Here is a 27802-nt window from a genome sequence, read left to right on the forward strand (position 1 = left end):
AGAGCTGCTGGTGAGGGCACGGGGCCTTTCGATGCCGGGGATCGCTTGCCTTACTAACGGGTATGGTTTATAGCCAAGGAAACACAGGCCACGCTTCCTGTTGGATTCCAGCCCCCTTCCTCAAGCTCGATGTGTGATGCCGGGCCCCAGAGCTCCCCAGCCACAGTCCTGCCCCAACCCACACCCCCTAGGACGGATCCCCCAGCGCGTGATCCCCACGCCGGCTCCGTGCGCTTGACACAAATGGGGAAATAATATTTTTTTAAGTGGGGATGAGTTACAGGGATTTGTTTCAGATACGAGATAGCTCTCATTAATGTTTGCTCATTTGGGTTTATTTAAGCCTTAATTGATTGTCTTCTACTTAACTGCGTTCCAGTATCTCTCAGGCTCCAGAACAGGCTCTTACGAGACTGACAATTGCGCTCTCTTCCCTTCTTCTCTCTAAAGACCTTTCATGTTGGTTAGCCGGGTGTAGCGGGTGATAAAGCCCTGGGCTGGCAGTAAAGCTCAGCTTCCTCTCGCGAGTCACTACCCACCCCCCAGGACTGCAGCCAGGTGAGTGCCAGGCTTTCACATCCGCTTTTGCCCAAGTGGTTGTAATTTGCAGCTATGAACATCACACGTAAAATCAGGGGTTTGCATGTAACGAACGTTGATGGGTCTCGTGGCTCCCTCCCTCCCGGCTGCGGAGGGACAAGAAGCCCAACTGGGCAGAGTCGTGGTTTGGTTTGGAACTGATCTCACTATGGGGTGACGAAGAGGGGACTGTCACCGGCCTTGCAGCGTCACTGCGTGCATGCTGCCTGGCTGGCCAGTCGGGATTTCACTGGTGGTGCTGAGGGAGCCGTGCCCCAACTGCCCCAGCCAGTCGGCAGCATGCTTGGGAAAACCCCAAAACCAGCCTGGCCAGTGTTTAGGACCCCTTTCAGCCCTGGTTCTGCTGGGGCTTGGACAGGAGAGCGCTGTCTTCCCAGGAGCCGGAATCTCACAGGATAAGCTGTTTTTCAGGCCAACCCTGATATTTCACCCTTCCCAAAATAGGTTCCCTCTGACCAGGAATCCAACTCCAAATAACGAGGTGGGGGGATTTGGACACTGAAGTAGAGCACTGCGAGCGGCAGCGGATGCACTGGAGCACGCGCAAGGAGCAGGGAGCTGCGGGGTGTCACGGCCAACGCCGACCTTTCCTCGGGCTGCCTGCCTTGAAGGAGGCTCCTTCTGTTTCCTGAACAGGTTTATGTGAAGAACACAGGAAAGAAAGGCAGTGACTCAGAACGGCAGTGGAGGGAGACTCGTTCCCACTTCAGTCTCCCCTTTCTGGCGTGACTGTTTGGAACAAAGCGAGCGTGGTTCCCGAAATGCCCCTTCCTTGCTGGCCCTGCGCAGAGCCGAGGCGTGTGGGAGGTTTGTTCCTTGGGGGGGTGTGGGGGTGCCCAGGCAGTTCTGGCTGTGCAAACTGCAGCCCTGCATCTCCCTCGTAGCCAGGAGCAGCTTCGAAGAATCTGTCCCCAAATTCATACAAAAACTTCTTTTATTGCAGCAACTGAACAGAAAGCTCGTCCTTCCCAGACAGGCGCTTCCCTCTCAACACACCAGCTACAGGGATAACGCAGCTTCCCACCGCCAGCCCCCCTGGAAAGAGGGACAACGCATCAGGCTCTGCCGAAACGCCTCTTAAAACAACGGAAGCCTTTCCCGACGCGTTCACTCGTCCTCTTTGTGCTCCGTTGCCTTTAAAGGAGCACCGAGGAAAAAAGGCAGGAACTTTGGCTGAAGGAAATTCCGAGGCAGCGGCTGCTGCAGATCGCTCTCGCTCGGGAGCCCGAGGCGGCGGCGGCTGCTCGGGAGATGGCACCGGCCGGCGGAAGATGAGCGCTCTCGCTCGCTCGACGTCCTTCCTGCAGCACAGATGTGCGGGACGGGCACTGCAAACCCTCTTTCGTTTCGGGGGTCGGGAACGGGGCGCCGGCGGGGGGAGCGCGCTGCAGCCGGCCCCGCTCCTCCGGGGCTCCCCGCCGCCCCCGCACCTGTAGCCGGGCTGCCCGGCAGCGGCGGGGAGCCCTCCGCCCCGCGGCTTTCGGAGCGCGGGTTCACAACGCATCCGTCCCCCGCCCCGCCGCTCTTTCGGAAACCGCCTTCGGCGCGGGGATGTGTCGTGCCGGCGGCACCGGCTCCTCCGGGGACGGGCGATGGGCGCGGGGGCACCCCCCGTCCCGCACCGCCGACCCGCTCAACGCGCGCGTCACCGAGCGGGCACCCGGGCCGGAGCCGGTGCGCGCCAGCCGGGCGGAGCGGCCGCCTCGCCGTGCCCCGGAGCCGCCGGGCAGGCGGAAGTCGCGGGCTGCGGGGCGACGGAGCCCGCCGGCGCCCCGGCCACGGGAAGCCGCCGGCAGAACGCGGCGTTCCGCGGCGGGTCTCCCGCCGGCGGGATCCTGCCCGCCACCTTCGCTGGGGCTCCGGCAGCCGCGCACGGCTCCGGCTCCAGCCCCGGCACCGGCGGCGGGTCCGCCCCCGCCCCGCCGCGGCCGCGGAGCGGAGGGGCCGCGCTCCGCCCCCGCCTCCTCCCCGCGCAACTTCCCCGAGCCGCGGCCCCCCCGCCCCCTCCCCGCGGGTGCGCGCACAGACGCGGGCGCGCCGAGCCGCGCCGAGCCGAGCCCAGCCGCACCGCACCGCGCCCGCAGGGGCCCCGCGCCTCCCCCGCCGCCGCGCATGGGGCGCGCAGCCTCCGCGGGCGCGCAGCTGCCCCGCCGGCGCTGAGGGGCCGGGGCAGCCCGAGCGCCGACCTCCGCCGGCCCCCGCCGGCCCCCGGGCATGCCCGCCCCGCTGGCCGCCGCCTGCCCCGCCGCTGAGCGCCGCCGCGGGCGCGGAGCGGCGCGCCCGCATGGAGCGCTGAGGCGGTGAGCCCCGCCGGGCCGGGCCGGGACGGGCGGGCCGGGAAACGTGACGATGTGGATGCGACGGCTCCCGGGAAGCAGGTAGGGCCGGGGCGCGGCGGCCCCGCGGAGCGAACGCCGGCCGCGCTTCTCGCCGCCGCTCGCCCGGCTGCGCGCGGGGAGCGGAGTTAAATAATGAACTTAACTGGAGGCGCGGGGTGGGAGCGGGGCGGTGCGGCCGGCGGCTTCCAGCCGGCGCTCGGGGGGACGCGGCCGGTCCCTGCTCCGGGCGAGCCGGCGGGGCTCCCCCCGGCCGCCGCCCCCAGCCCCGCTCGGCCGCCCTGCCCGGGGCGGTCGGTGCTCGGTGTCCCTTCGGCTGCCGGTCCCCGCACGGTGCCGGGAAGGGCTCCCCCCGCCGCCCCGGCCGGTGCCTGGCGGGGGAAGAGGCCGGGGGGGCGGCCGGGCAGGGGCGGATGGATGTGTTCGGGAGATTAATCGAGAATTGCAAAGCAGAGGAGACGGAGGCAAAGTGTTATGTAACACGTTTTCATTACCGCTGCGAAGTCATCTGAGCCGAAATCTTGTTATTTCCACGGTGCCGGGTTGGGAGGACGCTCCTTGCCCGGCCCCTGCCCGCCTGCCCCCGGCCCCGCAGGAATTCCTGCTTTTCCCTCGGTTGAGCCCTCGCTGCGATGCAGCCAAAGCAGCAGCGCGTTAAACGAGCGAGGCGGTAAAGAAAACTGCTCTGCTGGGGGTTTCCACTTCTGTTCCTCCCCCCCCACCCCCAGCCTCATTTTGTATTCCAAAAGCCCTGGTTTCGAGGGATCAAACCCTGCCACCCACCCTTCCCTCCACGGAGCGGGACAGCGGGTCCGGCTCCTCGTGTCGGCCGCCTGCGCGGGGGCTCCGGCCAGTGCTTAGAGGGCCCCTGAGGCGAGGGGTCCCCAGCGTGCGGCCCCAGGGGAGTGGGACTCGCACCCCTGATGGCTGTGGGGTGAGCAGATGGATGCAGCCCCACTGCCAGCCCTACCCAGCACAGCAACTAGGGGAGCCCGGCAGCCCCCCCCGTGGCCCTGTGCTCTGGCAGAACATGGCTGCTGCTTTGGGGTGCAGGAGGGGAGGCGGAAAGGGCCCCCTGAATGCCGTGGGCGACATGAGAGGCCTTTGTCCGCCAACCCATGGAGTCGCTGGGGGCTTTGTCCCTCTGCCTGGGCTTTGGATGGAATCCTGGGGGGTGAAACTCCAACTGGGGTTTTGTCTGCACCGAGGAGCTGGCGGAGGCCCTCGGCTTCTGTTTTATTCTCGCCTGGGCCGTGCAGTGTGTTCCTGAGGCACGTGGCAAGCGACTCCCCCAGCCTCATCCCCTGCCTCCGGCTGATGCACCCCGACGGCCCGGGCAGACGAGCACCTTCCCACTGTCTGTCCGTCCGTCTGCTGAGGGAGTGCTGCTGTGCGGTGGGAAGGACGGAGCCTCCGGGGAGGCTGCGGTGCTGTAGTGACCTTAGGAATTGCTCCTAGGGAAAGCACCCGAGGTGTTTTTCAGGGCGCCTCGCGCTTGGATTTGTTCCGTGGCTGACGAAAAGCCCGGCGGAGCCGGAGGGCTGTTTGCTGAGGCTGGAGCCAGCAGAAGACGGTAATCTTGGGAACAGAGGACGCCCTCTGCTTTTTTATTTTTGTGAAGAGTTTAGCAGTGAAAACAGGAGCCTTCCCGTCGCTTCCCTCCTCGATTCGCCTCGCGATTCCTCTGCTGTGTGTCCTGGATCCCCGGTGCCGGGCTGTCCTCTCTACCACCTCGTCAGCTTCCAGTCCCTCCTCCTTTTATTTTTAATAAGAGATAACTTCGCTGCTAACCTTGCCGGCTGCTCTCGCTTCTCTCTAGCTCTAATTGCTTCTGGCTTTATTTCTGACATTTCCCATGTCATTTCCCCTCATTTTCTTGAAGACTGCTAGAAAAATAGCTCCGAGAGCAGCAGTAGACCTTTCCAGCGCCCGTTTCACCTCGTGCGGTCTCTGCCCGGAGCTGCCGGCTGCCGCGGGGAGATGGTACCTTGCTGCTCCTTTCTAGCCAGGTTCCTTTCGCCCCGGGCAGCAGCAGCCGCGTGACCTTGCAGGTGAGCATCACTCCTCAGCAACGGAGGGCGAGACCCGCGAGCCTGCAGTGCTTGGAATGGGTCTGCCCTTGCTTTCGAGAAGGGGAGCTTGCTGCTCCCCCGGCTCCGAGCGCTGCAAGGAGCAGGGCTGCGTGCGCAGTGTTGCCCCTCGAAGCCCCAGCGAGGTCCCAGGGATGCTCCGGATCCGCCCTGCCCTGCCCGGCGCAGCGCAGTGGGGCGAAGGTCCGGGGTCTGGGGGGACCGCGGGTGCTCTCTCACCTCCCAAGCGTGCCCCAACTACGTGTGCGTGCGTACGTGTGCGTCGGTGCGTGTGCGTGTCCGTGAGGTTGTGACGGCTTTCTGTGGCGTGCCACCCGCCTGGCTTCCAGCTCCAGCTGACGCTTCCCTTCCGGAGCTACGCATATAATATTTTAAGCAATATGCCGTGATTTTTACAGCATTTAGCTCCGGAGTGATTTGCGGCGTGAGTGAAAACACCGTTTGCAATTTCTTTGCCGATTGTATAAAACAACTCATTAAAGCATACATCCCTGCGCATCGGCGCCGGGGAAACTTTATGGGCCTTGTAGCTGCTGCCAAAGCAAACGTTTTCCATGAATTTCGCTCATCAAGTTCACGCTGTCAAATGTAGATCCAGCCGCTCGTCAAAGATGCAAGCCTTGCAGTCTGGGAAGTAATGAGAGCAGTAAGCAGTGGGAGTTAATGGCCTCCGCCGAGGAGCCCTTACTCATCCCGCAGCCGCGCAGGGGCTGAGCCGGCTGCTCCCGGGTGAATTGATTGCCACAGAAATTCGTCTGGTGTCACCAGCTATGATACTTAACAGCCACAGTAATGCTTGAATAAACTGCGCTTTTACGCAGCGGCTCGTACCTCCTCACCGGCAGCGATTTCGTGGACAAGGCGAAGGGAGGCAGCGGCGCTGGGCTCCGGCAGCGTCTTCCCCAGAGCATGAATAATTGTTGTAATAACGCCGGAGCCGTCGCCACCGCGTTGCCTTTGTGGCGTCTCCGGCGGGGGCATGGCTGGGAGCTGCCGCGGGCACGGAGCTGCCGCTCGCCCCCGCTGCTTCAGAGGCTGCCCCGCGCCGCTGGCTGTCCCGCGTGCCAAAGGCGAGTGAGCTACTGGCCTGACTGCTCCCGGTGTCGGAGCGTCGCAGCTCAGGTCTGCTTTACGTAACGGTCGTCCGCTGCGTGTATGGAGCCACTGGTTTTCCTTCCGAGCCCGGCCTGTGGAGGGGGGAACCACAGCGAGGTGGAGACCAGCTCTCCCTTGGTCCTTCCTTGCCTCCGCTCCGCGAGGTCTCCCGCACGTTTGTGTCTCGATGGATGTAGACAGGGTGGTGGTGGGCACCGGGAGCGGCTCCGCACGACGCTCCGCAGGGTGTGAATAATCCCTATGACTTCCGATGGGTCCGGGGTTCATTATGGAAATGTATGCGCGCTTAAGCCTTTAAATACAGCTAATAGGAGAAGGACTGGGAGGAAAGATTACAGGAATCAATGTGCTGAGCCGGAGGAGCGGGAGCTGCTCAGCTCCTCGGTGCGGTATCAGTTGTTCTCGTTAAGGGCTGGTGATGACGAACTGGGTCACGGCAATTCGAGCCCAACAGAGTTTGGGTTTGGGACCGAAACGCCTTGAGCGGGATAACTCCAGGCAGCAAAGTGTGTCGGGCGGGATCAGTGGGGAGGATGGAGCGGCCTCGTTGGCACTTTCACCCCCTTGTTTAAAACAAGGGGTTTTTCCTTCCTTCCGTCCATCCTTCCGTCCGTCCATCCTTCTGTCCATCCATCCCACGCCGGATGGTGCCGCTGGGAGGGGGCTCCCCGGCCAAGCCTGGTGACCTGACGGCTGCTGCAGGTTTTCTGGGAGATGCTCCTGCTTGGGCCCTTCCTCGCCTCGGGTAGAGGGCTCTCATCAGAGTGAATTTTCTCACTGGAATGACATAAAACTCTAGTCCCGCGCTGCCTCCTTAAAAATGGAATTGGAGTTGATACGAATATTTCCTGTGGCTCTTATTACCAGGACCTGCACCTACAGACTTTGATAGCTTACATAATTTCCTGTGATGGAGATGTACTTCATCTAATTTCACTTTGAAATGCATTGATTAAATCAGAACTGCTGGGAGATTTAAACCTAGTCTCTGTGGCCTGAACTTAACTGTGGGAGGTTTACCTGCCTTCATCCTTCCACATTAATTTGGTTTTATGAGGATTCCTCGTGAAATGAGGTTTTGTCTGCCACCAAATTGCTGCTGCTTTCCGGGCTTATTGGTCCCTCTCTCCAGGCTCAGCAGAAGCTGCACCAAAGCCTCCTTCCAGGGTGGCCCTCGACACCTTTGTGGGGGCACGCGGCAGGGACCGATGGGCAGAGGCTTCCCCAGCCCTCCGCCTGTGCCAGCTGTTCTGGGGAAATTAAATTAAAAAATACGTATAGATGTAAAAAAAATGGAGCTCATCATTCATAAAGTGTTCATTTTCAACTCTGTTCTGCGAAACGTCTCATTGTGACTTGGAAGTGATGCGTAGGCAGGAGATACGCTTTAACATGCCATGATTTGTGTTTAAATTTGCTCTGAAGGTCTTCCTCGGCAGCTCCGCTCTTCTGGAAGCGGTGTCACATCCCTGGCAGCACTGCGTCCCCGCTGGTGCTGGGTCCGTTGTGCCGGTGGCTGCTCCGGCAGCGTCTGCCTTGCCCCGTCCTGCACGGTGCTGTGGGGAGCAAAAGGCTCCCGGGAGGCCCTGGCTGGAGTCGGTAATGAAGGCAACTCGCCGGTTCCTGACGAGATGACTGGTGGCGAGAGGAGGCAGAGCCTCGGCAGCAAATCCACTCTTAGGCTGGGTAAGAGCTGCTTCGAGAACATCACGTCATCTGGGAGCGGTGACGTGAGAAAGATGGAGAGAAAGACGAGTCTGGACCCTCGAGGTGGAAAAACTGGAGGTTGCCAGAGCACATGAGAAGCGAGGGGACAGGGACGTGCTGGCACAGGGACCCACGATGAGGGGGGTGACCGTGTGCCCTGGGACAGGCTGTAAGGGGCTTTGGCCGTGTCACCCGTTCCGTACCATCCCGGGATGCTCAGGAGAATTGCCCACTCCCGCTCTGATTTGTGGTCCTGGAAATGGGAATCGTGGCTGCACGACACTGACTGAGTCACCACGTGAAGCTTCCGTGGCTCGGCGCGGGAGGGCTGAGGGCTTGATGCTCCGCAGACAGCGTCTGAGCCTTCGTTAAGAGCGAATGGTGCTAATTGGTGTTGCCGCTTGACTGCGTGTCATTCGGGTTAAAGACGTGGTGAGGTCAGGGGGGAGCCCGGGTTTCCCCCACCCTGGGACTCGCCTGCCCGGCGAGCCGTCCCCGCCGCGTGCGCGGCTTCCTCGGGGACGCGTTCCTCTAATTGTCGGAGCGCTGTGCGTGACCCCGGCCCCGCTCCCGGTGTCTGCGATAGCATCTCCGTCCGCGGGACTCGCGTCATGGAGCGGCAGTTAATTGACATGGATTAGGGCATCCACTTAAGTACCCGCTGAAACGTGGGTGATTAATGCCAGGAGCTGAGGCCACGTGGCCGCGCTTCCCGCCGGCACCGTGTCCAAGCCCGCGGCGGCTGGGCGTTGCACGCGGGAAGTGTCGCTGTTGCAGGTGCTGGCACGCGCTGTTTTGGAAGGAGCTCCTGAGAAGAATAAACTCATTTTCTACAAGCAGGTGCCTTTCATGGATTTTCTTATTAAGTGTTCTCTGGGAAGGAGGAGGGCGAGTTACTCCTCTCCTTGTTCCCTGGCTTCGGAAGAGGCTCTCTGCTCCTTCGGCATCCTCCGGCGGGAAGCGCTCTCTGGGTTCCCTCCAAAGTGACATATCCTCTGGCAAAATCGATTTTGCTAATTTTGATGAATGAGGATGGAAACGCCTTTTACGGGTGGTTCCCTCGGGATGTTCTGCTCAGGCATCCAGCGGGATGGCGTGTGATTCCACGTTTTTCCCTTTCGCCCTTCTGGAGGGCCGGAGCAGCGCGGTGCGGGGCTGCTGGCATGCTGGCATGGCAAGGGGGTGTTGGCAGGCAGCTGAGGTGCCGTGGGAGACGCAGTCAATCGCAGAGGTCTGGGAAGAGCGACGGGGGCTGCGGGATCTGCCTGGCAGGGACCCCCGTCCCTCTGTGGGAGATAATGCTTTGGAAAGTTTAATCGCTCCCGCGGAGGAGATTTATTTTTTATTTTTTTTTTACGAGATGCGAAGCGCAGTGATATCTGACTCACTGGCAATTAGGCCCCGGAGAGTGTGTGCCCACAAACAGCATCGTGTTTTCTGGGCGCTCCGGGTGCCGCGGGTGACTCACACTCCCCTCGGCCCCATCGAGTTTTGCTGCCGGAGCTGGAGAGGCCGCGAGCTGCCTGGATGCTGCATGCCTGAGGTGGCCGGGGTAGGCAGAATTGCTCTTCTCCGTGGAAAAGAAGCGGTTCAGGGCTAAAAGGGGATTTAAAGCTCTGCGTGAAAGGATCAGGAGCCTTTGCCACGGATTCCGTTCTCGCTGCCTTGGCTTTCTGTTCGGGTTCGGCTTTTTCACCGTCTTTTTGGGCCGTTCTCCTTTCTCAGTGAAGCGTGTCACACCGTGAGCCTTCTCCAGCGGTGCAGTGTCCCTGGCATCTGCCTTGGCATCGGGGGCCAGGAGCTCCCCGGTGCCGCGCCGAAGCCTCGGCCAGGCGACGCCGAACCCTGTGCCGTGCCGCCCTCCCTCGCGCCGTTTCTTTCTTCAGGCTTTGCTCTTGATGTTTCACACCTTCAAAGAGAGCTCTGCTGCTTCTGTTTTTTTTGTGTTTTATTGTATTTCTTGCTCCATAAAAACCATCTGTCTGCTTTTAGAGACTTTGTTTCTCTCCCCTTCTCCATTTCTAAGAGTTACTGGTTCTTCTGAACTTCACGCTTTCCCCGTGTTCGTTCCTTGTACAGCTGCTGAGGTCTCTGGGATGACTGTGCATCCTGGCACTGCCGGGGACTTCCCGGGAGGAAGCTGGGTTTGGGTCTCGGATGCTCCAGTGTGAATCGAGAGCAGCTCTTGTAGGAGACCACAGTGCCGGAATGGAGACCTGAGTCGGTCGCATTTCCCAGGGGACGCCGCAGCCCGATTTTTGGGGTGCACATGAGGAGGTTTAGAGAAAAGCTAAGATAAGGGGGAAAACCCCCTAATTCCCTTAGGTTTGTGGGATTTTTTTTTTCACATCACCAAGAATGTGGCTCTTCAGCAAGATTTTTGGTGGATTTAGAAATCCCAGAGAAACTTCCCAGCAAGTTGTGTCTGAGCTGAAGCTCTTGCTGCTGCCTGATCCCTGGCGCTGGTGCAGAATTGGTGGGGGGACACACACGAGTGAAATAAGTCGGTGACAGATGCGGGTTTGGGCTGGGAAGCCAGCGCTCACAAACCCCTTTTATCCGGCAGGACAAAAGCCGAGTGTTCTTTCCGACGGCCGGATGAAACGCCGCACTGTCCGGCCCTGCCGCGCTAAATGCGCGCAGTGTTTGCTGGCTGGGCTGGCCGGGCACTGGCGGTGGGGAAGCGGCGGCCGCGCCGTCCCCGCCGCGGGGATGCTGTGCCGGTACCCTGGGCCACGGGGACTGAGGCTGCCACTGAGCCGTTTTCCCCTGGGAAGGTGCTCGGGGCGACTGCCCGGGCCCTGCTGCGTGGCACCCAGCAGATGGAACCGTGGCCACTGGGTCTTGCTGGAGGAGGTGGACCACGCGCGGAACTCCTTCTGCTGGAGCAGCAGCGGGTGAATCGCCGAGCACCGGTTCTGCGCGGAAATGTGCCGGAGGTGTGTCTCTGTCTGAAGGTGCGCATCGACTTCTGGGCTTCCCGCCCCTGGCGCTTTTCAAATCCTGGCTGAAATAATCCCGCAAGACCACGGAAAACGCTCTGCAGCAGATGTTGCGTCCGTTTTAGAGCAAGTCGAAGTAGGCTGGTGAGCTTGGACGGCGTCACCAGCTCGCCGCGTTAGCTGAGCTCTTGCACTCATCCTTGGGCTGGCTACGAGCACCGAGCACCCCTTAGTCCTGCCAGCATCCTTTTAAACATTTAAAAATGGGACAGGAACTTAAAACCTGGGGTCAAAGTTTGTCTCGGCTTTGGCAGCGACCAGCCATGTGGCCGCCATGGAGCAAACCCGCCTTTGCCCTTGCGGCAGTGCCGCATGCGCCTCTTCTCTCCGTTTCCTCCTTTTTTCTCTTTCCTGCGTCGCTCTGCAAGACCGTACTGTGGATGCAGGATGTGCCGGCGGGATCCGGCACCAGTGGGCTCCAGCACCAGCCCTGGGCTGCTGCACTTGGGGCTTTGCCCTTCCTCTGCCTCCAGCGAAGGACGGGCCACGGCAGCGGGAGCCACCGGGGCCGCGGCACCGCTGCGCCAGATCTGCTCTCTGACAGCCTTGGCAGGCTCCGCGCCTCCCGCATCAGCATATTGGCGGTACCGCTGGGTATTAATTATGCCTTCCGCACTCGCGGCTATTCAAATGTTAAAATTGTTTATTTGCAGCTGGGTGAGCTCAAGACAGAGGCAGGAGAGCGAGCGGCTCCCCTCCGCCGCGGCCACCCTCTGGCCCCACTCTCCACCACGGGACGCGGCTCCCCCAGCGCAGGCAGGGACGGATCCGGCTGCGCCTCTCTCGGCATTTCTGTGCCGGGAAGGACCGACTGCTCCCCAGCCCTGCCGGCCTCTCTCCACCCCGTTTTCCTGGGAAAACAGCCGTCTCCCTGGCCGCGGCAGCGTGGTGGGGAGGATCCAGCCCGTTTCACCTTCTGCTGATTTTCCTCCGTGGTAAATCCCGTCCCCTCCACGGCGGGAAGCGGCGTGAGTTTAATTACTTGTGGGGAGAAGGGGGAGAGCAGAGGAACTTAGGACTTAGTTTAAATATCACTTTTATTAGTGGGTAATCCTGAAGCTCAGGTCTGTAATATAGACGGGTAGCGAGGTGGCACATTTAATTTACCGAGGTGCTACTCTGTGTCAGCTTTTGTGCCTTAATTCCCACTCCCGGCTGTACAGAGCTCGCTGCCATGTTTTCTCAAGTTTCTAATTATCTTGGAAGAAGTCGTGGTGCAGACGGTGCAGCGAACGGGCCATTCCCGGTTCCCCTTGGGTCTGGGTCAGAGCGACTTGTCCCGGAGCAAACCATCGCTCAGGAGAGCCGGGCTCGGGTTGGTGGTGCCCGCAGTCCCGCACCCTGGCACCCTGCGGGGTGGTCCACGGAGTCCACTGCTGATCCTGTGGCATGACGCACCACGTGCCTTTTGGCACCCATCCGTGCACCCCTCGCGTGGGGACGTGCCGCGAGTTCCTGCGAATGCTCTCACGGCGCGTTGCGCTCCGAACGCCTTTGTAGGGCACGCAGCCGCGCTGCCACGGATGCCTTTCCTGGAGCGTGGCACCTACTTTCCTGCTGTGTCTTGCCTGGGATGAGTGAACGTCGCCTTGTCCCGCTGGCTGCAGCTCCGGTTCCTCCTTCGGGCGTTCGCCAGAATAATTTTGTCTCCATCTTGTTCAGCGTTTGGAGGTTTGAAACGCTTGGAGTTCGTAAATCATCCCAGCAAGGACATAACCTTGATTCCCTGTGCAATACCAATAGATTACCTAACAGGAGGCATGAAATGGAAGAACGGCTCCGTTTGTGTAATTCTGCATTAAAAATCAGCCTATTCTGCATTACCGCTGCCTGGGAGGTGTCTCCGCGCTCAGGGGAGAAGAGCCGCCGTTGGAGAGCAGACGAGCACCTTCTGGAAGGGACGCGGATCGGCACCTCGCTGGCGCTGCCCGGGGCTTCGCGCTCGAGTGAGGCTTCTGCGGCGTTGCGGGGGCGGGTTGCGTGCGAGCGGCTCGCGAGCTGCTGGCGGCTCGTGCCGCACCGTTTGTCGGAGCCTCTCGGCGGCCGTGATCCCGCTTAATTGCTCGGACGGATTACGGACCTTGGGGATTTCTGGGTGCGCAGCGGGTTGCCTGGTTCTGGAGCCGCTGGATTAATCCGTGTCCTGTCGGTGGCATCGGAGCGCTCAACGTGTGTGATCCCTGCGATTATCCGAGCGGTTTCCTGGCGATCCACTCTCGCGTGCACCGATGGGCATTTGTAGGAGCTTCGATCGCTGGTGCGGTCCCCTTTGTGGTTCGCGGGAGCAAAGGCTCCGGATGAGGAGGGTGAAGAAGGAATTTCCTCTTCTCAGATATCTCTGCCACTCCTTTCTTTTTCTAACCCAATTTCAGAGTTTTGTGGAGTTTTCCCTTGAGTTCGAGAAATGTTTTGGAATAACGCTCCCCTTCACCCCCAAGATGGGAAAAGAGGTGATGCGAAAGTTGCCCACGCTCTCCCCGTCGCTCTTTGCAATGGACAAAAAGTTGAGTGTGTGTTTATGGGGGGCTCATGAACAACCAAAATCCTCATTTCCTGAGGGCTCAGCCAGCAGCCTCCCGGCAGGACGCATCCCTGCTCCCTGGGCTGCCCTTGGGATGCGTCTCGCTCGCTGCTGGCTCTGGAAGGGTGCTTGGATGGAGCCAGGGGACAGGAGGGACTGATGGGGAGGGAAGGGTGGTCGGTGGTCCTGCAGTGGAGCCCTGAGGCCCCTGGCCACCGCTGGCCCCGCCACGCGCTGCCGCGTCGCCGCCGCCTCGCCGCGCGCATCGCGCTGCGTTGCCTAGACAACGGCAACTCCTACACGCTGCTATTTATTCTGAAGGACACTCGCTCTTATCTGTTGTTGCAAAGCCCTCCAAAGACTGCATGCCACGCAGAATTCCGCCGAGGTAACTGGACTCTCCGCTCCCAGCCCGAAAGCTGCCTCCTGGGGCCGTGCCAGCCGGCGGGGTGGCCAGGGGTCACTCCCGGGGTGACAGCCCCTTGGATGACAGCCCTTGACCGACATCGCTCGAGGGAAGGCAGGCGGGAGGGTGACCCACACTGTCCTTGGGGCTCGGAGCTGTGGGTGTGCCCCGTGGCACTGCCGCTGCTCTACCGGCCTTGGGAAAAAACCTCGCCAACGCCATGGTCTGGGTGGTTGGTTTTTTTGGAAGCCTTGAAATCCTTCCTCCCCCGAGCTGGACTATTTTGGTTTGTGTTGCCTGTTTCTGGCTCTTCCCTTTCTCCTTCTGTGCTCTTTGCCTGCGTCACCTTATCCCTTTACTCCCCAAAATAAACGCTGTTACGCTTCGAAAAAATACGCAGTTAAGAAAAAAGGAGAGATCCTCGGAGCAGGAAAAGGCTGTGCCGGGAGGATCCGGGTCAGCTCCAGTGGCTGCGCTTGCTGGCACGCGGAGGGAGCGTGCGGACGCTGCCGTGCAGCAGACGCACGTTCCGTGGTGCGAGCAGGGGCGTCACGGGGCGCAGCGCTGCAGAGGATCCAGCTATTTCGCCGGATAAAGCTCTCGTTAACTCCTGCTGCGTCCCACAAAAGTCTTCCTTGTGTGAAAGCTGAATAAAATGGAGGAAAGATTTTTGGGCTTTGGCCTAATGATTTTTTTTTTCTGAAACAAACAAAAAAAATGAAGAAGAAAAATTTGTGTATCATTGGGCGTTCGGCGCTGGGTGCGGTGCTCCGTGGGAGGGGATGCTGCTGCGTGCAGGCGATGTCCTCCATGGGACATGGATCACGCATGTGAGCGCGGGTGCTCGGCTGCTTTTCCGTGCTGGCGGAGGTGTTTTGGGTGGCCAGGAGCAGGGAGCCGGGGTGCACCGCGCCGGGAGGGAGTGTCGGGTGCCTGCCCTGCCCTCCTAACGTGGTTGCTCTCTGTCCGCAGGTCGAGTTGCCCGCTCGGAAGCCATGCTTGGATTTTAATAGCCATGTTCCACCTAGCCATGGACCTTGCCAGCTGCCAGCCCCCAGCCAGTGGTGCGGGCGGGAGGCTCTCACCACGGCCAGCGCTCCGGCACAGACTGTCCCGCGGCTCACCGTGGGACGCGGGGAGCGACGAGGAGCTGCAGCGCCCCGGCCCCCCCTGGACCTGCACCCCTGTGCCCCCCCCGCAGAGACCCCGCTCCCGCCGGCCACCCCCTGCTGCCCCACTGCCCACCGGCCATCCATTGCGCCGATCCCGCTCCCGGAGGGGCCGACGGCACCTGCGTGGCCGTGGCTTCACCCTGTGGGACGGGCGGTCCACAACGCCACCCGAGGTCATCGTCTGGGGCCCCACGGGCGAGGAGGACTCCCTGGAGAGCAGCACGCTGCCCAGCGCCTTCGCCACCACCGCCGCTACCACCACCGCTGCCACCACCACCACCACCGCCGCCACTGCCGCTGCTGCCGCCACGCCACCCCGCGTGCCCCCCAGCACCCCGGCTCCTGTGCCCGGCGGGGATGCGCCCCGCAGCAGCCCCGGACGCACCAGCACCGCCGAGCCGGCCGCTGGCCACAGCAGCAGTGGCAAAGATGCTCGCCCCCCGCGAGGGCTGGGAGACAGCACAGGTAGGGTCTGCCGGGGGCCAGGGTGGCAGTGGGTACACAGGGAGGGCTGGGGGTGCTGGAGTGGAGGGGTCCCTGTGGCATGAGTTTCCCTGGCAGCAGTGGTGCCCGGGACAGAAATGAGCGCACGGTGTTAAAGAGAGCCCTCGGGAGGCGAGTGGCAGCTCCGATTCATCGCGTTTAGCCGAGGCGATTTCCAGCGGCTCGCTGTGCTTTTCCCATTAGTGCTCTCCGTCCACGGCCCATCTCCCGTAATCGGCTTCAGTGCGATGCTCCAGCGCGGCGATGCCTTCCCCCGGCGCTGTCTGCTGCGTGGACATGGATGGGAGAGCTGCTTCCCATTTATTTCAAATTATATTTGTTATTGCCGGTATTAAACCGTGGGGTACCGTTGTATAGTTTACAGAATTTATTCACTGTGCATCGACTGCTTTTAGCCCACAGTGATTTTCTAGTCGAATCGAAAAAGAATTTTATGGCCTAATCTTAATCCCAGTTAATTTATGTAGCCTGCCCTGCCCGGCAGAACGAGGCAAGGTGACCACGATGTTGTTCCTGACTTACAGGAGTAATTTATAGGGGCAAAAAGACCCCCAGCCTACCCACCTTCTCAGAAAACCCTAATTTGAAAAGCGCCCGAGCTCCAGATCTGCCTTCCCGACTACTGCGGCCGGGAGAGCCCCGGGAAGCTCCCGGCGGGCAGCGCCGAGCCCCCGTGGCACCGCGGGACGAGCATTTCGACACGCTGGCCGTGCCACCACCGGTTCGGCTGGCGGTGAGGCCGCGCGTTTCTCGAGCCCGGCTCCTCTCTGTTACATCAGCTTACGCTGCTGGAAGCGTTTGTTCTCTGCTGGGAAAAACATATGGCTACAAATTAGGATTAGGTAACTTGTCTGTACTTTTTATTTGCCTCAGCGAGCCGCGCGTGTCCTCGTCCCGTAAGGCACCGCTTGTCACGGTGGGAGGACAGGGATGCTGCTCCTGCAGCTCCTGGTCCTTCAACTTTCTCTGGGAGCAGCCCTGGGGGTCGGGGTGGTTCCGATCCCGCCGGATCGGGCGCTGCTGTTGTGCTCACAAGGACGCTGCGTTCCCCACTGTGTCCCCGTGTTGCTGGGCACCTGGTGGTGCCGGGGGCACAGGGGTCCTTGGGGTGTGCGAGGCAGGGGCTCTGCAGCGAAAGCAATCCTGCTCAGTTAGATCTTCCTCTTGCCCCACTCCTCCTCGCTGAAAAAACGGGAGAAAAAAAGCCAGAAACAGTGTCTCTGTGACTCACTAGCAGCAAAAACAGGCTTAAAAAAATTCCCTTGGAATAGCAAACGCCCAGCTGGTGGGCAGATGAGATTCCTCGTGCTCTCCGGAAAGAAGGGAGAGGCTGGCGCATGCCATGCCGGTTTGGTGGGTGCCACTTGCGGGGCGGGGGTGTTTCGGGTATCCCGCGGCTCAGGTGTGTTTGTCCTAGTGCCACCTGTGCCGGCGCGGTGCCCGGCAGAGCGCTGGTGGCAGTCAGGTGGGCACACAATATGTTCACCCCGGCGCAGTTCGTGCCGATGTGTGTTGAAAACACGCTTCCTTTTTCGGGGCTGTCGTCGTCGTCGTTTCACGGCGGGGCATGGAAAGGGAGACACGGTTAAAATTCCGGCCCGCTGCGAGAGGTGGGGGCTGTGGGGGTCATTGGCTGGGCTGCGCTCCTCCGCTGGGGCCCAGCACCCTCCTGCACCGCGGGCTCAGCCCAAAAAAAGGGGAAAAAAGAAGAAGGAATGAGAGGGTGTCGGAGCGAAGGCGCGAGTCGCGCTCGCCGGGCTGGCAGCGGCTCTGCTGTCGGTATTATTAGAACAAAGCCGTCTTTAATTAAACCTTTAAGTGCTTTATAAGGCGGAAGAGTTTACGTGCCGTCTGCTGCTCCTCACGGCGATTTGAGGGCCGGTACGCAACGAGTTTGGCATCGTGCTTGGCCACGTGCTTGGGACAGAGCCGGTGCTGAGTGCACCCCCTTCCCAGGGCTGGGCCGGGTTTGCCGGCCAGGATGGTCCTGGGTGCCAGCGTGGGCACACGTCGTGCCAGCAGCTGGAGCCAAGCTCATGGTGTGCCCCAGCTCACCTGCCACTGGCCAGTAGCACGTTGGGAATAAAGGGTAATAAAGAGACGGTGGCATCCCCGTGCAGAGATGACCCTGCCTTCGAGGCGACCGGGTTCTGGATGTGGGAGATAACGGATGCAAAAGGCTTCAAAGGAATTAATTAAAGATAAAATGCGTTTAAAAGAAGACCCTGGGCGGTGGGGATGGAGCCGCCTCTTTGATCTGCCCTGTGAAGGCGTGGGGAGCATCACAGCCGGGGGCTGGACGGCATCTCCTGGGCCAGCACCCGCCCAGCGCCTTTCCCGGGAGCTTCCGAAGGATCCTTTGTAGGGCCGGGCGTCAGCTGCAGCTTCCCAGAGGGAGGAGGAGGATGGGCGAAGGGAGCAAGGAGCATGGCCAGGAGCTGAGCCCTCGCTGATGGGGCGGAAGGGGCTCTCTCTCTGCCCGGGGTTAGCAGGTGCCATGCGTGCCCGCGTGCCGAAGCGAGCCAGGAGCTCTGCTCTGCTGCTCTCAGAAGTATTTGCTGCGTGGCGATATTTGCTGTAACACCTGAGCAGAGAAGTCCCAGTGTCTTTAGCATAAGCCTCCAGGAGCTGCGTTCTTGGCAGGAACATCTCTCAGCAGCAGCAGCAGGATGTTCTCCTCCTTTCATCAGTCCAACCCAAAATACCAGGAGGTTTCCAGGAACCTTGGTGGGTTTATTTTTGCTGAAGAGCTGCGTTTTCACTTCGGGATGAGCAACGCTCTCTGCGCTGGCTTTTGGAGCCGATGGCCCTGACTTACCAGGGGCTTTGCCTGCCCGGACCCCGCCGTGAAGGCACGAGGGGTGCGGAGAGGAGCGGACCCCAGGCAGGTTCCTGGCGCGGAGGGTCGGGCAGTGGATGAACTGGCTTTGCACCACAACAAGGTTTTCCAAGAAGGCTCCTGCCGCGTTTCCTCCCCTGTATCTAACCCTCGTGGGTTTTGTAAATGATTTTCCTTACAAGCTACTAAACGGGCAGTACCCGCTGCTCAACTGCCGCAGACCGGAGAGGCTCTGCAGAGCCCGGCTGTTCCCCGCTCCAGGCTCGCTCGGCTCTTCCAGCTGCGTTTTGCCTGCTGGGATGCCGGTTTCAGGCAGTGGGTCCCGATGTGCCCGTCAGGCTGGGGGACGCAGCGCGACCGGCTGCCCGCTGCGCTGCGGCACAGAGCGGGGCAGTGGTGGCAGCCGCGGTTGTTGGCTTCCGCGGAAATTGCCTAGAAGGTTGTTTTGGCCAAGAACAATTGCCAGGGCACCGCTTCCATCGGCGTTTTCGTTGTTTCCTTCTCTATAAGCTCGTCAGCCGCTCCCCTGAGCCGGTTTCTTCTCATTGCTGGATTCTTGGGAGCCCGTTTGGGATGGTCTCTCCCCGGCTCGATGGAGGAGGAGAGGGTCAAGAGGGAGAGACTGTGCACGTGCAAATCCCGCTGTGGTCAAGGACTCGCCTCCGGCTCAACCCTGCGACGCTGGACGGGCGCTCCCTGTTCCCGCGGCATGCCAGCAGCCCCGGCCCTGGCTGCTTTGGGAGATCTGCCCTCCCTTTTTCAGCATTTCGCCCCAAACTGGGAGTCAGAGGAAGGCTGAGGCAGAGAAAGGAGCAGGGAAGTGATCCACGCGGGAAGGAGCTCCGGTGCATCCCAGCTGCCCTCCTGGCGGGGCGGTAGCAGGGATCGGGAGCGCCGGTTGTTTTCCTGCTGCTGACGGTAGCTCAAGATTCCGCCCTACAAAACGCGACGGAGCTGTTTTTTCCTTTTTTTATTAATTTTATGCAGCTTAGAGGCCTTGACGAGGGTCTTCAAAGAGTTGCGGCTGGTAGCTGTTTTTATTGGGAAAATGAAAAATGCGGTCTCCCTAAGCAGAGCTGTTGAAATAAAGGCCTTGGGGGATAGAGGTTCTCTTTGTTTTTAATTAAGAGCTTATATCTCCTGTTCGCTGCCATCGCGCACTTCTGCAGGAGCAAGACATTAGTCTCGAATGGATTTTCTCGTAGAATTAATTCTGCCGCTGCAGAGCTGTCCGGGAGCCGTTGCAGAAGGTGGTCGGGAAGGCCGGAACTCAGCGCTTTCATCTCGGTGGCAAATCCATGGTCTTTAAAAGAACATCTGAAAAAAGCCCAAGCCCTGGCGTTCGCTCGCTCGGAGGGGTTTTCCCTGGACGTGGGGCGTTTGGAGCGGCGTTCTGCGGGGTGGTGCGCAGCCGAGGCCGGGTCTGCCGCCGCCAGAGGGGCCAAGAAGTCCCCGGTGAGCGCGGAGCGTGCATGGAGAGCACAGGAGTGGAAAAACCCAGCGATATTTCAGCCTTTCCGAGGGTTCAAAGAGCGCCTTTGAAGAGCTTTCCCTCCTGGCAGGCAGCGCATTAAATTCTGCTGCACCAGCAGAAGCGCCGGGCTCTGGACACACTTTCAATTCCATTAAATACTTCTCCTGTAATTACCCTCGAGTTAAACGGTCACTGCGTCAAATTGCCCAGTAAAAGCCCCGTAAGAGGGACCCGCTCGTTGGCAGCTGCCGGTGCCGATGCTGGACAGGGGCTGCTCGCCGAGCAGCTCTCCCTGACCCCGCACCCCAGCTCTGCCCTCCCTGCTTCTGGGCATTAACGTGGCATTAAGTGGGCACCGGGCTCTGCACCACGCGGGGCTCGGAGCTTTGTCGTTGGAAACGTTCTCCACGGAGATGAGCAAACAAAACCGAGCCGCTGCGATTCCCGCTTCCAGGTCCATTCCTGCAGCCTGCTCCGCATTTCAGGGGCCCAGGTTTGCGCTGGGCGTCCCGCGTCAGAGGAGGAGGAGGAGGAGGGCTGTTGTGCTTGAGGAGCTTTATGAGCTATTGATTTTATCCCCCCCGTCCCCTTCCTCCGGATGGATTGGGCTCCTGGGGCCATGTTTGAAATAAGGCTTTGCCCTTCGCCGCCGCCTCTGCTTCACCTCTCCTCGCCCCGCCAGATGCTGGGGGTCCCTTTTAGGACGTTCCCCTCTCCCAGGGTGCCCCATCCATCCGTGCCTGCTCCGGCAGATCAGGTATTTCTGTTGGATTGTGCTCTGTGCTGTTCTGTGTGTCTCTTTGAGGGCCCAGAGGAAAAGATCCCCTATGTTTGTAAAGTCAGAGTACGGACCCATTGGTCATTACTGCAGTGGCTGTTGTTATGGAGCTTCCCAGGGAACCACCCCCACTCCGTACCCACTCCCTTTCCTTCTCTCCATCGCTGCCGTAGTTAACGCTGCTGGGAAAAACATTTCCCGGCCCCCCGATTCCCCCCGGGCTCCAGTGCAGAATTAATACGCGATGCAAAGGAACTTTCTTCCGTGCCGGTCCATATGGCAACTTCTGTCTGTGCCGGAGTCTAAAATTATCCAGCCCTTCTTCAAATCCATGTGTCCTGCTCCCAAGAGCTGCCATCCTTCCCAGTGCTCAGCCACCTGCAATCTGTTCTGCCTGCGTGTTCCCCATTATGTAAGTGCGAGGATTAATTGCATCGTTAGGTTCTCCCGCCGCGTCCTGCCGCGGCTCCCCTCTTTGCACCACAACTCGCTTCCGACGCCGCTTCTAGTTTCAAAGGAATCGGGCACTGGGCTGTTTTTATTTTATTTTTAGAGCCTTTCCTTTTATCTTTTTCGGCAGTGTCCCACTGGGAGCTGCTCCAAGATTGCCGTGAAGGATGCAGCCAGGCTGGCTGCGCTGGGGCGGGCGTCGCTCCTGACCCGGCACGCGCGGGAGCACCGGAACACCAGGGCGGGCGTGAGCCGGGGGCCAGGAGCTGCCGCCTGCGCTCCCGGGTCCGTTGGGACATGGCTCCTGTCGCGACTGTCCTCCATGGACCTGAAGCACGGGGCCAGGGTCTTTCTTGGCACCTCACCTTCAGCTGATGGGGTCCTGGCGGGAGGTGGGGAGCCCTGTGGCATTTTCCCCGTGAATTCCCTTGGGAAATGAAAGCCGGAGGCAGAGCAGCCAAGGAGCAAATAATTTGGCTCCCGAGTCGCTCGTGGGAGGTGGCTGCTCTCCCTGGCTCCACGCAGCTCCGGGCTCGGTGGCTCCCAGGTGGCCCTGCCGTCCCCGAGAGCATCCCTGCGGGTGCTGGCTGTCAGTTCAGAGCCTCCCTGGCCCACGGAGCCGTGAAGGGAAGGGGTTCTGCGTGGCACCCACCAGCTCTCCTCGGGGGCACGAAGCCCGGTGGTGGCAGCTCCCCACCATCGGACCCCTCCGGAGCCAGAGCTGATGCAGAGCAGGCGGGTGCCAGGTCCTCCCTGTCCTCTGCCACCGATGTCCCTGGCCCTGGCGTTGGCTTCCCCTGACCCGCTCTTGGCTGTGGCAGCTGCTCCTGCCAGCCGCTCTCTGGAGGAGCCTCGTCACAGCGGGATTGAACCAATTGAAGTGTAATTGGGAGTAAATGGAGGAAATGGGTCATTTGCAAAAGAGGTGCTTGAGAGGGAGAAAAATAAATAATCCTGACGCATCCCATCCCGCTACGCTTAGCTTCGCCAGGGCACGAGGGCTGGTGAGCAGCCGTCCGTCTGTCCGTCCGATGGTTCTTGGGGAGGGAGCGCGCAGCTTGCGGCCCTGGGGAACAGAAGGAGGTCCTGAAGTCTGCGGGGTCTGCGGCGTTCTGCACCTCCCTGGGTTTCGCACCGCCTCCCGCTCTGGACCATGTCCTGTCCTTAAAATCGGTCAGGGTCCCACTCTTTTTTCCAGCTCTTCTCCCAGATCTCCTCCATAGCATATCCACTGGCAAAGCAGGATAAGCCCTACAAGATGCCGGGTGTGTGCTTCCTTCTGGACACCCTTCTGCTGTTAGTTTGGAGGTGTGGGCTTCTGCTCCGCCAACTGCAGGGCCATCACTCCTCTCCTTCCCACCAGCTCTTCCCAAGCAGCTTCCTCCCCAGCAGCCCGCTGTCGATTGCTGCTGGCATGCCAAGCTCTGGGACTGGGAGCAAAGCCTTCCCCGCGAGCCGTCGCTGCCCTGGTGCTTGGCACCGGGCACGTTTTGGCGAACCAGACTCACCGAAGGTGACCTTGGTTTTGTTATATTAAACTGTCAAGACTCGCCTTCCTGAGCGTTTGATTTACACCCGGGATGCATCCTGGCAGCAAAATCCGCAGTGCTTCCGAAGGAGGTGTCGCTGCTGGCTGGCCTTGTTGCTTAAAAAGTGGGATTTTATGGGTTTCCGGGTCCGAGGCCAGGCTCCATGCCTCCGTCCCGGGGCGGCCAACAGTGAAGCCTGGGCACTGCGGCGCGGGCAGCCCTCCTGGGTCGTGGCAGCCCTGCACGGCTCTCCTCCCACTCTTCCCAGGCCAGGAGCGTTTTCCATCATGCTCTTGGGGGATGAGGGCTCTCCAGAGGTGCTGGGGAGGTGGCAGCTTCGCCCCACGAGTCAAGCCACGCTTGAGCGGCTTTCCTACCTTGATGAGCTTTGTCGGCAGCGTGGGTGTGCGGGCAGGGACGCGGAACCCGCAGGGCACAGGGAGGAGCGGGGCCAGACGAGCTAACGCCTTCCGAGGGAGTCAAAACTTTGGTCCTTTTTGTGCGTGGGAAGAAGCAGCGATTTCGTTGCCACGCGCACCCACGAGCCCTACGCGCGTATCGCACAGATGCGCATATGCATATATATAAAAAACCCTCCTTGTTCTCCTGTCGTGCAACACTTATTTATTTATTAAAAACGCCATCCGTCAGGAGCTGCAACATCTGTTTGTGAAATACAGCACATCCTTGGGCTGCCGCCAGGAAAATCATTTCATTACGGAATTGCGACTGTAAAGCAGCTCAGAATCGCAAACATTCTGTACATCGAGATGCTTTTGTTTCCAAACTGCTCATTAGGAACGATACACGAGCCCAAACGATACCCTGGGTAAGGTGAACTAGGAGCAAACGAGCCCACCCGCCCCTCCTAAGTGAGCAGTAATTATCATCTGGGGTTAATCCCGCACCCGCTGCCAGCCTGCGCTCGAGTTTCCCGTTCTGTCCCGGAGGGGAGACGTCTCCGCGTCTCTTCCGTTCTTCGTGCCTAATTCGGGCTGACAAGGAACATACTTGAGAGGGTAGGAAATGAGGATGGCATGAGGATGACTTTATGTAAGGCAGGAGAGAGGGCTGTGTCGCCGCTGCCGGGGGCTGCGTGCGGCTCCGTGCCGGGAAGGGCTCGGGGAGGGGGTCTGCACGGCGGGGGATTTGCTCGCCGCTGCCCGGGATGCCCCTTCTCTCCCGTCCCCACTCTCTCCTTCTCTTTTCTCTCCACAGGTCTGGCAGTCCATCAGATAATCACAATTACCGTGTCCCTCATCATGGTCATAGCTGCTCTGATAACAACTCTTGTCTTAAAAAACTGGTAAGGTCCCTCCTGGGTCTCTCTGGCTTGGGGCGGGTGGCACGGGGATGGGGACGGGGACGGGGTGGGGATGGGGCTGCCTTTCTGGCTGCGAGCGCTGAAGCCTGTGGCATCCCCTGGGATGCATTTGGAAAGGGCGTTGCAGGAGACAATGATTTTCTTAATGCTGAAGCCTCCACAGGAGGTTGATGCACCCGGGTTCACCCGTGCTGCTCCCTGGCCTCTCCCTGCTTGGTGGGTGGCTTTGGAGACCTGGCCGTGGCTACTTCTTAACTCACCAGCCTGGCACCGGCTGCAGTATGTGACCTTCCCTGCACCTCCGGGCACCGAAGGGCACCTCCTGGCCCCGCTGGCTGCTGCCAGTTTAATGTGTGCCCCGTGCCCCGGTGCGCTCGTGCACTCCTCCGGCTTCCTTTGCTCCCGTTTGCTCTCTCGGCATGGCCGAGCGTATGGCAAAATGGGTTAGCTCCTCGCTTCAGGCGTTCGTGGCTTTACCTATTTTCCCAGGGAAACTGGCCTACTTTGAGGTCAGCGTTGCCAGTGAGTCGCACGGCTGCCGCCCGGTGCTGCTGCACTTGGCCGTGGTTCTCTCCTCCAGCCCAGCCGCCTCCTGCCCACCCCAGCGCTCCGCAGGGGCTGCAGCCCATCCATTCCCACTCCCAGGAGGAAGTCAGAAGACGGAGCTGGTGCAGAAGCCTGCTTCCCAGGGCGAGGGGGGACCCCACGAGCGGGGCTGCGGAGGTGTCTTTGCCTGGGCAGGGCTGTAAGCTCACCCGCAGACGGCTCTGTTTTGCGGGGCGGGGGGGAGCGCGGCCGGCCACGCTCGGTTCTGGGTTTCAGTCGGGATTTGCTTTACCGAACTGCCCTGGTCAGAGCAGCATCTCCATGAAAGAGCGTGGAAAACGCTTTGTAAAGCACTGCTGGGATTTTCCTCTAATAGCGGTCGTAAGCAGCACGTACCTTCGATCCGGCTGACCGCAGCTCGGCAGAACGGCTCGGGTAACCCAGTGCTGGAGCCAAAATAGGGAAAAACAATAAATAGGGTGATCAGCGTAGAACAGAAGTTGTGTACAATGAGTGAAGTTAAGAAATCGGTGGAGGAGAACTGCTGGCAAGCTCGGTCAGCTGTCAGATGTGTCCGGGCAGAACAGCAGCACCCGGTGAGGCTGCCGAGCTCTGCTGCGTGCCAAGCCGCGCGCCGGTTCTTGGCTCGGTTCCTCGGCTGCCTCCGGCGCTGCTCGCACAGGCGAGGGCCGGCCGCATGCTGCCCGCGGGCTCCCTGGCAGAGCTGACCCAGACCGCACGCTTGGTCCCCGGCACCAAAGGGGACGCGGTCCCTGCCCCCGTCCTTCGGCCAGCGCTTGTCCCCCTTGGGCAGGACGGGGAGCGATGGCCGCGCACCACGCGAGTGTCCTTGTCGTTATCCCTCCCGCGGATGCGCCATGGTGGAGCTGACAGTTACTTTAGTGGCTGTCTCTTTCGGTTGCATCAACCGGCGCAGAGCAGGCTGTGCCCGCCGCCGGCAGATGCTGCAGTCCCAGCCAGAGCCGGTCCCAAGGGAGCCCCGCGCTCCCGGTCCCGCGGGTCTCCCCCACAGGCAGCGCCAGCAGCACCAGCAGCCCCAGCTCCCGCTGCCCTCAGGGCTGTGGTCTTCCAAAACTCCGGTGTTACGACAGGCGCTGTCAGTCCTGTTTGTAAAAAAAGTGACATCTTCATTAAGTCAGTGTCCAGACCCTTGAACAGGACCAGCCTGACCGGGGGCAGGTTCCTGCCAGCTGCCGTTATCCCTGTTTTGTGCATATGGAACCAAAAGTGCTGCACGGCCACGAGGTCCCCTGGGAGCCCCGGAGCCGGTAGAGTCACCATGGCTGCTGCACCAGCCGTCCCTCTGCTTCTGTCAGACCAGTTTCTGGGTTTATTTATCCCAAAAAGTTAAAACCTTCTGGTGCCTCCCAACGATTTCACACCATTGTTCTCACCTACATCTTGAAAAAAGGCTTTGGTTTCCCATGGGCATAAACGTGTGTCTTGCCAAGTCGTTCCTCTGACGGTAGAAAGCTCATATCTAAAATTTAAATTTGATCCCTAAAAAATGCCCCAAAAGTCAAGTGGGACGACTGCTTGGTTGCGGCCCATCTTCCCAAAGTGCCTGAATTCTAATCTGGTGTCGAGCCGCGTAACGCGAGTTGCCGTGCTGAGCGTCAGCGACGCACGGTGCGTCATGTCCCCTCTTCTCTCCCCTGGCACAGCTGCGCGCAGAGCGGGCGCCCGCGGCGCAACAGCCACCAGCGCAAGCTGGAGCAGCAGGAGGAGAGCTGCCAGAACCTCACCGACTTCGCCCCCGCCCGCGTGCCCAGCGCCCTCGACATCTTCACCGCCTACAACGAGACGCTGCAGTGCTCCCACGAGTGCGTCCGCACCCCCGTGCCCGTCTACGCGGAGGAGCCCTTGCGCTCGCCCGGTGATTACAAAACGACCTTCAACGGAAACAGGTGAGGCGGCCGGCGTGGTTTCCCAGTGGGTTGGGGGACACCGGCCCATGCCGGCGGTCTGCTGCCCCATCTCTCCCCCTGGAGGTGCCCTGGGAGCACGTGGCGGAGCTGCTGCCCACCCTGTGGCTCAGCCCAGGCACGTCCCGCCGATGGGGACAGACAGTTGGCTCGGCTGGCCCCGGCAGCGTTCGGCACCGCGCGCTTTTCAGCGTGAACGCTGCTGGATCCGTCTTCCAGCGTTCGTGCCGTCTCCCAAGCGGCATCAAAGGGGCTGCCGGGTGGGAAGCAGCGGGGCGATTAGCGGAGCAGCCGCGGTGAGAGCCGAACGAACTGTCTGTCTGGCGCGAAATAACGAGGCGTTAACGAGGGGCTGCGGCTGGCTGCTGGCTGCGTGGTGCAGGAGACGTGAGACTCTGCACCAGAAGGGGGTGGGTGACCTCTCCCCGTGCCCCAGGCCGGCTCCTCAGCCCTTTCGTGGGCACTGGTGCAGATTCACCGTGCGGTAAATGCATTCGGTGAACGTACACCTGCGCTGGTTCGGTGCGAGCCCTGGCCAGGCGATGCAGCGGTGCCCTTGGTCTGCCTGGGAGGGGTTTGTCGCTTTTCCACTGTCAGGTCACGCTTTTTGGGACCCTGTGGCCTTGGTGCCCTCCCAGCAGCCCAGCAGAGTGGTGCCCTGTGCCCTTGGGCTCCAGTGTGCCCAGCGCCGCTGGCCGCACCAAAGGTGCCTGTGCAAAGGCATAAGAACATTCGATACCGCAGTCCGTCTTTTCCTTCTGTCCCTGCTTTGCACCGCCCGGGTTTCCAAGGCCAGTAAGTCCGTTCAACGCATCACTTCAGGGATGTATTTGGTTTTTTTCCTCTAAAAAAGCTGATTTTTGCAGCAGGCCACCTCGGCTTGCTCCTTGCCTGTTACGTACCAGCACGCACACGCCCCTTTTTCTGCTCGCTGCAGGCCCTCTTCTTCCGACCGGCATCTCATTCCCGTGGCCTTTGTGTCTGAGAAATGGTTTGAAATCTCCTGCTGACTGGCTGAAGCCTGTTTGACTTCTGGGGGCAGGGCAGATGCCGTCGGGCTGTTTCCTGGTATGTACCACGCTCGTCCCGCGTCCGCCTCGCGCCCATCCCGTGCCCATCGTCCCCTGCCCACGAGCAGCCGCTCTCATCCCTGCCTGGTGCCATCCTCCTGCTCGCACATCTGCTGGGACGGGGTGGCTCGGCCGGCCAGGGTGGCCGGACACGTATCCCGCCAGGGAGGGGACGTCAGGTGCCGAAATGGCTTTTCCACGGAGGTGAATTACAGACGGGCCCGAGCTAAAAGGCGGGGACTGGGATGGATGTGGACGTGGGAGCGAAGGGTCCCTGGCGCAGCCTGGAACTGCAGCCTGACCTTGTGGTTCCAGCCCACCTCTCAGACCTCCAGGAGCGATAGTAATTTCCGCGCGGTGAAACGGCCTGATCTGTAATTAACCTCTCGTTG

At 60.7% G+C, this 27802-nt stretch overlaps 1 protein-coding gene across 1 annotated transcript; it reads left to right on the top strand.

Moving 5' to 3' along the window:
* Nucleotides 1-2151: 2151 nt before the first annotated feature.
* On the top strand, nt 2152-27350 carry AJAP1 (adherens junctions associated protein 1). The gene is made up of 5 exons (XM_086625515.1): nt 2152-2336; nt 14751-15415; nt 23743-23830; nt 26080-26322; nt 27278-27350. The coding sequence occupies exons 1-5, from the start codon at nt 2152-2154 to the stop codon at nt 27348-27350; spliced, it is 1254 nt and encodes a 417-aa protein (XP_086481641.1).
* The last annotated feature ends 452 nt before the right edge of the window (nt 27351-27802 follow it).

Source organism: Tauraco erythrolophus, chromosome 23 (genome assembly GCF_009769465.1).
Source record: "Tauraco erythrolophus isolate bTauEry1 chromosome 23, bTauEry1.pri, whole genome shotgun sequence".
In the NCBI taxonomy this organism is placed as follows: domain Eukaryota; kingdom Metazoa; phylum Chordata; class Aves; order Musophagiformes; family Musophagidae; genus Tauraco; species Tauraco erythrolophus.